The sequence below is a fragment of the Oenanthe melanoleuca genome, chromosome 1A, assembly GCF_029582105.1.
Source record: "Oenanthe melanoleuca isolate GR-GAL-2019-014 chromosome 1A, OMel1.0, whole genome shotgun sequence".
Taxonomy (NCBI): domain Eukaryota; kingdom Metazoa; phylum Chordata; class Aves; order Passeriformes; family Muscicapidae; genus Oenanthe; species Oenanthe melanoleuca.
In genome coordinates this window covers 19,526,684-19,539,135 of record NC_079334.1, presented here as the reverse complement: position 1 = coordinate 19,539,135, position 12,452 = coordinate 19,526,684, and the positions used below count along the sequence as shown (strand labels likewise).

General features: G+C 37.4%; 1 protein-coding gene across 1 annotated transcript in view; it reads right to left on the bottom strand.

Annotated features, from left to right (window-relative positions):
- Positions 1-447: 447 nt before the first annotated feature.
- The window catches only part of RIC8B (RIC8 guanine nucleotide exchange factor B), a 31,574-nt gene continuing 19,569 nt past the window's right edge, over positions 448-12,452 (bottom strand). Inside the window, exons 7-10 of the mRNA XM_056481916.1 lie at positions 10,553-10,697; positions 10,257-10,401; positions 8,397-8,516; positions 448-1,534 (exon numbers count right to left, since the gene is read on the bottom strand). Of these exons, the coding sequence (XP_056337891.1) occupies positions 1,423-1,534; positions 8,397-8,516; positions 10,257-10,401; positions 10,553-10,697 (522 nt within the window). The 3' untranslated portion in view covers positions 448-1,422. The remainder of the gene's footprint in view (positions 1,535-8,396; positions 8,517-10,256; positions 10,402-10,552; positions 10,698-12,452) is intronic.

The following is a 12,452-nucleotide window of genomic DNA, read 5'->3' as shown; positions in this document are numbered from 1 at the left end:
CTTTTGGAGTCATATAGAAGAGGTATGACATTACATATTACATATGTACCAGGAAAGACATTGCTGTGGCTGGGCAGTGTTTTGGAAACACAAACTGAATCACTGAGAGGACAGCAGTGCATTATTTTTTTTCTTTTCAGTTCTTTTGGAAGACTAAGATCATCTTTAGAAGCTCCTCACATGAGCAACCACAGCACAATTTCATACCAAATCCCCCTTTACAGGGTCTTTGAACACCAACTTCAGAGAACCAGTGTCAAGTCATAGGAAACAAAGACAAACTGGAGAACCATCACCAACTTCTGAAAGGTCCCCAGTGAACAGCATATTTAAGCTTCTGCACAAAATATGGCATTAGAAACTATGGCATGGAATATTTTTCATGTAATTCATGCTGGGAGAAACACACAGAAAGAAACCAAGCAGGCAAAGAGGCAACAACAGCAGTGCAGCACGCCTAAAACTTTAATCTTTCTTTTCAAAGAGTACAGAATTGAAAATGACACGTTCTTCTCCTTTCCACCCTCCCTTTCTCTATCCCATTGCTTCCTAAGTTCTCTCTAAGAGGAAATATTTCTTTGTTGATTAGTTTGACTGCCCTTCAATTGAGGCATAGCAGTTAATCTCCAAAAGTAGGCCCCAATTCAGTGAAACACTGGCACATGCACTCCAGTCCCCTCCCATTCATGGCAACATTTAAGTGCAATACTTGAACACCATTTTCAATAGGGATGTTTTTACTTAACCAGAGGGGAGGAGGGGGTATATATTTGTGTGGTCTTAACCAGAGAGGGAGGGAAGACATACAACACACATCATCTTGTTCCCAATTTAAAGGCAGTTTTAGAAGCAGTCTGTCACTGACACATTGTTAAAATCTTAAGCAGCAGCTTAACTGGAGAAGTTTGTAGCAGGTAAGAAACCTCAGGGTACTTTAAAAACGGGAGCTTTGAAATCACTGCTCAGTGCCAGCTAAAGCAGCCTCACAAAGTCAGACTTCTAAGTCTAAACACCCTCTGCTCCTAATGCCATGAAGTAAACACGCTTCATTAATACAATTATATAAAGAGGAAGACTGGCAAGACAATACAAAAGATTATCAAGAATGAGAAAACCTACATACAGAGTTCAGAAAACAGGATTCTGGAAAACGAAAGTGGACTTTATTTTACACTGTAGGCTTTCACTTTTTGTCCTTTTGAAATACGTTTAATTTTAAATTAATAACGATCATAAACTAATAAATTGATATGTTCTCTAAACAGACATAATAAAAATTCAGACATTACAGCACAGGACTCATCATTTAAATATGCCAATAATAGAACGGTTAAAGTGATGCTGGCTAGTGTGAGAATAAAAGATGTGGCTCTAAGGAGAAATGTGGATTAGAGGAGAATTGAGAGTGAAGCAGGTGATGCCTTAGTCTGAATCTGAGCTCTCTTGCTTGCTGGTATGGTACTGGCTGACTGCTTCCTCCAAAGGGGCCATTGTCCCATCCGGCCGCACTCCCATGGGCTTTATGAGCTCATCTCTGTGAGAGATTGAAAACAAGAATCCATATTAGCATGTGCACACATATCAATTCCCATGTGTATAAAACACTCACATACAGTATATGCTTCAGTACATAATGAGTCTCTAAAAGGAAGTTATTCTTGCTAAAGCCCTCTGTTTTGAAGAAAAAGGCACAAAAATACTTCCCAAATAGGTGGGAGGGGAAGAGCAGGACAGATAAAGACTTCATTCATGTAGGCCAAAACTACTTAGCCAATTAAAGACACCATGAAAAGTCAGTGCCTAATAGGCTCAAGACAAGGAGCAGGTTCACTGTTTTGGATACACAAATTAGCTTTTCTTCTGAGAGTTCTCTGGCAGCCAGTTCTTCCTAAACTTTCACCTGCCATTCTGGCTAATGTATGCCCAACCAATTAAAACAATGATTTGATACATATTCATCTTGTTGAAGGAAATAAATCAGTTAAGAGAACAGACTCTGCCTACACCATACTACTAGGGGTGTGTTAAGGACTTGCTGTAAGGACTTGCTGATTAATTTAAAAAAAGCTGACTGATTCTAATACTATTGCTTTTGTTTGTGGCAGTTTAATTACAGGATTTACGGCCATTTTAATCTCTTCAAAGCTCCAAAGGCCGCTCAGCAGTTAATCCAATTATATCTACTCCACAAGCTACAGCCTCATCTAAGAGATGATTAATTATTGATTAAGCCAATCAAAAAGTATTAGCAAAGATTTATTTAATCCTTACTTTTTATCACCTCATCTATACGTGGATTATGGCAAAAGCTGTAAGGGCAAAGATAACATTTTGATTTTATGCAAGAAAAAAAAAGGTAAAACACCTCTAAATATTCAGGAGTCACCTTTAATAAAGGAGCAGAGGTTTGATGTTAATTTACCCCTTGGTTGAAAGGCCACCCAGTAAAACTGTCAATTTAACATACATCTACCACGCTCCCAAGCCACGGACAATAAAACTGCATCACTCAGTGGGGAAGCAAAGGCATCTCACCAGCTCTCTGCCTGGTCTGCACTGCTGACTGAAAAAAGGGACAATTCCTTGTGCACAGCTGGCAATCAATCCAATCTTGACAAACCCACAGAAACAGCAAGAAAGGCAACATCTGAGTCACAGGGCATGCATATGCCAGACACTGTACAGTTCAAGATGCAGTTAAATCAGGTCTCAAAAAGATACCAGCAAGATAAATACAGCTGTTTGTGCAGATGTGACAACTGGATCCTACAGTGATAAACTCACAAATGCCACACGAGAAACAACAGCTGTGGCTTGGCTGACCAGGTCTGGGGGTAAGTATGAGGCCAGGGAAAGAGGTTTGCAAGACCAGAACAAAGAGCACAGGCCAGGCTCTCCTCAGCAGTGTGGAAGAGTAGGATACATCTTTAAACAGACTAGAGAGAGCTTGCCATTTCTTCAGTGAGTCCCCTCCCTTCTGGCAATGCAATCCACAGTGTGCAGATTCTGCCCAAGTGACAGCACTCAGACAATCTCTCAGAGACGTGTGGAAAAGACACCTCTGAGCCCTTGAAATCAGGTGCAAATGGGCTCAAAACATGAAGACTGCAAATCTACTGTCCAAAGAGGACAAGAACCCTGCCTACTGTAGGAGTCCTCCAAAGACAAAGCTGGAGTGCTTTGGAGTTGTGTCTAATAGCAAAGATTTTTTTCCCACAGAGAAAAAAATCCTTTACATCTGTGGTATTTTTGGTTTTCAAACTTTAAACATTACACAAAACAAGTATCCTCTAAAATGCAAAAATGTAGCCACAAAGAACAAAATCACCATTGCTTGCCCTTTAAGATGAAAGGATCCTAGATTTTTACTTTAAAAATTCCAAAGTATATTCTTAAGTTGCAGCATTTAATACTGCAGCCAGAAGTCAAGGAATCACATAATTTTCTACTAATTTACTATTTATTTTTGGTAATAAATGAATTATAATGGCTAATAAAGGATAAAGAATTTGTTCATGAAGAAGGAAAGAGAAACACAGGAAAACAAGGTCCCAAAGTCCCTTTATGTGGTGACCTCCCTCTCCTCCCAAGAATTCTTAGGTCTTTTAAATATTGTCAGGGAGTCCTATCTCATAATTTGTCAATTATTAAGGCAAAGCTCTTTTTCTGAGGCTTCCCTTTTCCAGCCTCACTTTCACATCCCTCTTTAGGCTTTAAGGATGGGAGCCAGGCTGAGCTCACACTGCACAGAATAACAAGGATTCTTATCAAGTACCTTTATGTTCCAGAGCTTGTTCCCTGAGGTTCCTGCTTTGCAAGTCTCTGACTTGCAATGGATGGAAGAGGGCTGTTAGGGATTTGCTGTTCTCTGCATTAGGAGGCTGAATTCCACACATCCTTCCTCAGGTAAGTGCTACCCAGTAAAATTGAACTGTGTGAAGACAAATATGCCAAGCCACCAAAGAAGGAAGAGAAGCAAGGATCAGCCTATTTTGTATTTAACCACAATTCAAACCTCCACTGTGCTTTGGCATCCTAGGCTACCTGAGGATGTGCTCACTGTCCACAGGGAGAGACAAGGTGGGAAAGGAGGTGCCAGGAACTGACAGGCAGAGCCTCAGAAAACAGATCACTGTCCAGAACCTGGATGTTTACAGCACATCCATAGGGCAGAACATCACTGGCCTCAGCCCAGTAGATGGCAGTGGGAATTCTTCCATATCCATGAAGTTCTATACAAGCACACAGTGTGTGTATTTATACATGTTTGAACATCCTTAGGTGACCTTCTACATACTCAGATGCACCTTGTAACACTCATTTTTTCTAATGCAAATAAAGCATTCATTCAAGTGTACTTAGAAACACACCATAATTAAACAGCTGGTAAAATGCATTCTCTTCTTCCACTTTCAGATCTCCTAAGAGTCCCTTCAAATATATCCATACAAGTTCTGCCTTCCTGCTTGCCATTTAGCTTGATAACGACTCAAAAATCATTGCCTTGTTTTGAAGGGTGACTCTCTCCTGCCTGCTGTCTGTGCTACAGGGCAGCACTGCCACACAGAATTAATGATGGTGTCTGTAATCAAACAGCCATCATGTAAACACCAGCCTGCCCCTTTGATAAAACAGCATCTTGGGGACCTATTCACCTCCTTATAATTGAGTGCCACATAATAGTTCCGATCCTTTCAGGGAACATTATTTTGTTCTGTGATTAGAAAGAGGAAGAAAAAAAACAAACTCGATGTAGCATTGCCTTCTTCATTGATCCTATGATTAATTTTGTGTTTTTAATGAGTAGGGCACCTTATTTAGACAGGTTCTCTTACTTGTTTTGTTGACTTCTGTTCAATGTACAACAAAACCCAAGCTGTGATAATTGGAGACCATTTTATCAGCAAAAGGATTCTTGCTATTAATACAAGGTTGGCTTGGAAAAAGCATCCTGACATTCTAAATTAGTCAATTAATATACAATTCTACCTACCGTTTATAATAGAAAAAATGTTAGCATTTTTCCCAGACATTTTAATTAACACAGCGTATCTCCAATAATCTATTATATAGACAGAATATCACACAACACTGACTTAAGGTGGCTAACAATGTTTTGCAAAAAAAAAATTGAAGGCTGAGTTAAATCCTTGCAGATCTGGGGAGTTTTTCAAAGCTGAAAGATGTGCATCATGTGCAGAGGACACTGATTTACAGTCACCAAACAGTTCCCAAAGAACCAACAAGGTTTGGTGTTTGCTTACTGCTAACAAAACCCACAGAGTTACATCAGGGTCAAGTTCAGGCATCCAGGATCAGCTAAATAGTGTATACAACTTGCAAGAAATGCAGTAATCAAGATTTCTAATGTTCATTTATACTTACAATTTGTATATATTTAATGATTTAAAAAAACAAAATCACTCAGCCAAATTTGATCAAAACACTAATTTCTATAAAAGCTTTTGTAGAATCCAAGTCTGTGTTAAAATATTGGCACAGGAGAAATGGGTTCACAATAATATGCAGCTTTCCTACAGGTATTTTGAGAAATCAAAACTGGGTGATTAATTTTAATTTAGCCTTGTTGATGGTCAATTATGTCATGAACAGGCACAAACACCAACAATCTAAAAGAGTAGAAAAGCTTGGGAAATATGACCTGAAATGACCATCAATCAGTTTTACATGACCTCAAAAAGTTCAAATTTTTCAGTGCCAATGCTAAAAATAAAGAAAAACCTCAAAAGCAAAAACCCACTGGCATATTATGGAACTAGATGTCCCTTTGTACTTATAGTTTCAATAAACCTTTACAAAGGGTACAGTGCAAATTCAGCAGCCATTAATGAAGGCTATGAAGTAGTATTGCCTGGAAATTTTTTTTCCAAGTTCTGCTACTCAGCCAGTCAAAACCAAATCTGGAGCACCCCAGTGACAAACTGGCCTGATTATCCTCATCAGTCAGAGAGGGAAGCTGACAAGTTTGCCAGTCCTTCAACTTTTTTTTTTTCATACTTTTCTCCAATAAAAGTGTGGCAGCTTTTCAAAGCTTAGCTTACACTGCTGTAACAATACCAGTGAACTAAGCAAACCTGTTTTGCTGTACATCACACAAGTTTACTCTAAGCTCCTGTTCGCGTTACACTGAGTTATATAAACTTGCTCAAGATGAGAAGTTGCTTGTTCCTGCTCAACTTCCTTCTATAAGCAAAGCACTGCATCAAATCGAACCTGTTCATGGCACATTTCCCTTTCCATGATGACAAGAGAGCAGCAGAAACAGGAAACCTGCCACAAGCACTCTGCCTCAAAGGAAGACTCAAAATCCAGAATCAATTGAAAACTCCAACCAAGCAATCTTTGCTTTGCATCCATAGGGTGCAAACCAAGGGAAGGAAGTGCATTCTACATAGTTTTAAGTCTGCAAACTCCCAGCACTGAAGGGCTCAAGCTGGAGGCAGCACAAGTGTTCTATTTCAAAAACATGGAAGGACTCCCACTGCTATCAGCATGGTATAAATCTCTGTATGCAAGACTGGCAATTTCCCATGTTGTTTAACATCTGCAGGGCCCACAATTTCACTCAATTACATTTATAAAAAAAACTTAACTTTCTTTTTCCTTCCTGCCAGCATTTCCCTCCTCCCCAATTTTTAGCAGAACAAAAAGTGTGGGAAGAACAGTGAAATGATTTTATTAATGCTATCACAGCACCTAAAGTGGTCACATCAACAACACTGTCCCACAGTAATCATAACACTAAACAAACAAACAAAAACCCTACCACAGAGTGCTAGCCCTGAAGCAGTGTAAGTGCTATAGAAGCAACTGCAGGTGGATGTAAGGGGCACAGAAAGCCCAAGGTGACAGCAATGCTGCTGGCCAAGAGGATAAGTGGTGACACAGGGCAGCAGCTGCTCAGTTATTGTCAGCCTGTGGCAGGCACTGCAGCAGGTGCCTCCGACCCTCCAAACTGAAAGGGCTCTTGTGCCACAGTAACCAGTGGGAGTTTTTGTCTAACTGCTGCAGGGACAGCAACTGACTTGTCTTCAGTCTCAGCTTATCTGCAGCCTCAATCTTTCTTTTCAAATATATTTTAGACAATTTAGTAATTTTATTGTGGTACTGTTGAAACTCAGCATCTTAATTCTCTAGCTTAACCTAGCAATGATTCCATTTTACAGAGTAGCTCAATTAAGATTACATGTGCATTGCATTGCCTTCTCTTTCCTAAGGCTACACTTGCTTTCCATGCAAACAATGTGAAAAAATATCCAATTACTTCATTGACAGTCTCAGCTCAGTTGTTCTAAGTTCCTTCTCTGCTTTCAATCTTGCCTGTAATTCAGTTTTTGACAGCTAATGTAAAATCCATATTTCTCCCATATCTTCTGCTATATTCCTATCCTAATCTTTAAAATATGTAAAATATACTAATTTTGCTGAATCTCTCTTGATAGATCTTGTTAATTCACTATCTATAGACTATCACAAGCACATTTCTAGCTGCTGAGTTTTTTTCCATGTTTGAAGAATGGATGCCCTTATATATTTACCTCCTACAGCTCAGTTCAATGGCAAATTAGTATTACATAAGTGTTTCTCAAGAATGTAACTTTGCTTTTGAATTTAAAAAAAAAATCTACAAGCAATCATTCCAATATGGCTAGAAGTGTGGGAAAAGAAAAACCAGTAAATTCTAGGCATATTGAGCCAAAGGGAAAAAAAGCTAGAGACAACAGTACAGGTCTATGTTCTTTAGTACATACATAGTTATGAACTGAAGATCAACTCTCTGTATCAATCCTGTAACACCATTAAGACACATGAAGTACCTATTTCTTTCATGGCATTACCTTTGTCACATAAAACAAATTACAAAGGCTGATTTGTAATCCAGTCCACACTCAACCTAATAAATCCTTAGTAAGTCTTAACTGTAAATTCCCTTTTAATTGCTCCATTATACAATTTATTGTTTCTGATAACAACTATTTTCACACTGTATTTGGTCTTCATATAAGCAGCAGGCATAAGCAGTCACAATGAGATGCTGCTCATTAACTTGGGGAAAATAAGCATGCTTGCCTTGGGCCTGGATTGTGTCCCATATTTTAAAAGCAGAAATTCTCTTCATTACCATCAGCCTATCAATTCAGTAGGCAGGTCCCCTCACCATGAGATCTTCCCAGTTCTGTCCAATCCTTTCCAAGAGGTTTCCTCTGAAATCCTACAACATATCATCTTATCTTTGAAGTGCTAAACATTTTTCTCTGCATTTAAAGTGGTCCTAATCCTACAAAGTAGTTGATTCTAGCACTATTTTGAAGCACTAGACCTTAGTAAAGAGCCAGGATACAAGCTGCCTCTCAAAAGTAGCTATAATACAATACCTGGAAAGTTTATCAAACATGTTGACAAGCTTCATAGCTTCATACTCTTTTTGTTCTTCTGTCATTTCATCCATTGGATTGGGCATTGGTTCTTCTAAGTGACCAGTGATAAGGTTAATGCTGGAGATGAAAAAATAACACAGTTTACATTTCTGCAAGAACAGGTACATTTTCTATCTTCTTAATAGGAAACAGGAAGAACTCACATAAAACTGCACATGAAAGGTTTTATTTTGTTATAAATAGACAAGGTTCATATTTATACTGTATTTTCTCATTAATCATGACTGCATCTTTGTGTTGATTCACTGTACTAATGTCTTGTCTGTGCTCAAAAATGCACAGGCTAGTAGTTCTTGTTGGAACCCAGAGATGAACAGTTTGAAACCAGGGGAATGATAATGGTAACAATGACAATGTCATTAGTAGTAATGACATAAATAGGGAAATGAATGACAGATAATGTCTGAAAATAATTCTGTACAGGCTTAGCTTCAAAAAACATAGACAGGTTCCAGTTATTTTCCATTAAATTAGTTAACCACTGCCATTCCATGATGATTTTTTGCTCAAAGCAGATTAAGTTACTTTACTTTGAGCATTTACAAAGCCAGCTTTTCACTGTTAATACAAGTGAACACTGATACAGAAATGGTAACAAAAGCAGAGAAGTGGTTTTAAAGAAAACTTTCAGGGCACATTATCCTTTCAAACATTTTAATCACAAACATTTAACAGCAATACAGAAAATCAGATGCATAAATCAACTGATAGTTACCTTGAAAGTTTCATTTAAGTGTTAGCTTTTAACTAAATAAATGTTATAGTTTTACTTATATGCATATAATTGAATGTCAGGCCTTTGAAAGAAGAGCAGAGAGAAAACAGCAAGAAAACAACTAATCCTGAAGTGCAGAAATAAAAAGAAACCTCCTGGTTTACAGTTAATTTCTTAGAATAGAAGCAACTTAACTCCTAAATCTCATACATTTAATCCTGTCCTTTTGTTCATGTACCTTAATAAGAATCATTCAATAAACCATAAGAGCCCACCATATATCTAATCATGTCTGTGTAATTCAAGGAAAACAGAGTAAAACAGAAGAATAATGTTAACACTTTCAGATCTCCAATATCAACAATTTCAAAACATCTTTAAAATGGCATAAAATCTTAGAAATAACATGACAAACTAAAACACCCAATGAAATACAACTAATAAAAAACAGAGCTTCTGTGTGGTCACTGAATCCTTCAAACAAAATATATTGGATTCCTGCTGCATGACTTCTATAGATTTTGCTCCTTCCATATTTACATATGTGACCTATGTGGTTCTTTAGGAAAATTTTAGTACCAGGCAATCTGAAACTCAACCTACTGGCTTTCTCATTTTTAACAAAGATCTGGCCAAAAGCTTTAGCCATATCTGACACCATTACTTTCTCCATTACAGAGATATACCCCAAAAACAATAGTTAGCAGCTTAGCAAACTTCATGTGAGTTCCTCAAAAATCTGGGACAAAATCCATCCTTGCTAATTTTGCTACTGAATTATTTTCCTATCAGTTCCTTAAAAAACTCTTTCCACACTTGAATTTTAAGAATTATTCAGATGTTAAATCATTCTGATAGTAACATTTTTTTTTCTCCTGCAACCATATCTGACTACATAATGGTCACTATTAGAGTCTGGTTTCTCAATAATTAGACCATGAAATCAGCAGAAGACAGGAATAAATATAAGCACATATCATTCCAAAACTGGCCTCTCTGAAAAAGGTCAAAAAACCCGCAAAAATTATGTCAAAATAATCCAAAATGCAACAGGATATGTGACATGGAAAACAATACTATACTTTGGCTTTGCAGATTTGTATTCTTCTGTGTCTGTATCTTCATCATCAGAGTACCAATGATCTCCTCTTCCTCCAGCTAGCAGGCCCCTGGCTGCCAGCAATCCTGCTGCGTTACCATAGCCTGTGTATTTCAACAAGCTATCGACTGCAAAGAGAATACAGAAAATTATTCAGCTGCAATCAGCTGCAAAACAAACCCATCAGAGTGCTACAAGAATTGAGAGCTACAGCAAGAGGCACATATACCAATTACAGCAAGATCTTATGCAAAAGGGAGAAGAAAAAGTAATTTTTACCTCTCTCTTTACAAAGAACAAAAAGAAATTCTGCTGCAATTTGCTTTACTCCAAGGTCAACGTGTGTCATAAGGCGAACGAGTTTGTTCCTCACTGTGGTGCCAACTTCAGGACGGTTTGAGACATCTCGTAGTGGAGGCAGTACCTGGCAACACAGAAGAAAGGGAAGAACAGCATAAAATGCATGGAAATATCTTGCAAAACCAATATTTGAAAAATAAAAAAAAAAAAAAAAAAAAAAAGATGTCAACAGAACAAAAAAGAAATACTCTGTCCTTCAAAAAGACAAAAAGGGCAATAAAACCAGACCCACATGATTTAGTCATGACTCTTACTTCTTAATAAAATTAAGCTTTCTGGTCTGTCATTTTGGGCAGAAAATACTCAGTTTCAAATGCAGACTTTAAAAATACAATTATTAGGAATTTATGAGCACAAATGGTGTCCCAGGAGAATTGATCATCAGGCAGCCATAACCTCACATTCTCTGTTTTTTTCTGATTTTGCTCAGGTATTTTCTAAAAGTATTAGAAATACTAGTTTGAGGAAACTTACACTCTTAAAATGCTGCGTAGTTTATGTAAAGAATAACGTGCTTAATTAAGAAGCAGGAAAATAAGTACATTGCAAGTTCTACTACAAGTTTCTACTACTAAATTTCCTCTATATATAGAGGAAATGCACACTTCAACCAGAAAACACTTTTAAAACCTCAAGCTAAATTCCAGAAATATTTTGGAGAAGTCACTATTTAACATTTCTTCAAACACACTATTTTCTCATTAGAGTTTATTAATATTGTCAACTTCAACCTCAAGAAAGGCAGGTAGTACACAAATGATGGCTTTTTTGGAAAACTAACTTATGCCTCCTTTTGTGGATGCCTTCAGACTCAAACTATGTAAATTTTTTCATATTCAAAGGAGATTGATATTGATATGATATATGATATGATATGCAAACAATTCTGGGCCATAATATGAAATATTTAATGATCTGAAGACTCTAGTAAGAATTATGGATTTTCAATATTTTATTAGGGAATAAAACAAAGTATATTGCCATCATAAGAAATTGCAACTCCTTTGTCTTCTAGGTATCTAGCGTAAAGTGTCATGTCCTGTGCAAAATTAAAGCACAATTGCTACTGAAATTGGACTCACTGGGAACTGATCCTTACATGAATGCTACAGTATTGACTGCTTTGGATAAAACAGACCCTGTCTTTTTCAAATCAAGTATTCAAACAATTAACAAAAACATTTTACTTTGTCCCTCCTTACTTCCCCCAATGGGGATAGTACCATGACTGCCATTTCTCAGTGTGTTGTAAGAATGAATTAATGTTTTTAGAGTACTCTAATACTAATACAGTGATGAGTGCCATAGGACAGTCCATGAGGAAATCAATCATCCTGTCTTCAGATCACAATTTGAATAGCACACAATAAATAAAGCCCAAGGCTAGCACTTAACAATGAGGGTAATTCAAAATATCAAACATCCAGTCATGCAGTTAGCAACATCCATCCATTCTCTGCACTATATGAGGCAGTGGTCCTGTGGCAGGAGTCAGCATGCAATTATATCCTGACATTGAGATGCGAGATGTTGTAAAAACATGCAGACAACTTCATTTTCTAGCTTCTGAACACTTGGCTCTGCATTTTTTTTTTTTTTTTGTTTTTTAATAAAGTTAACAGATCAGCAAAGTATCCTAAAAACTAACTGCTGTGAAGAAAAACAAACAAGAACAAGTTGCTCAAATTCCTCAAAAACATTTTTCTGGTATAGATGAAAGATGCAGAAAATATATGCTCTTTTTCATTTTAAATTCCACTTATGAATTCAGGAACAGCTTTGATCTGGGAGCAGTATCTAGGATGCAACTCAAAAGTCA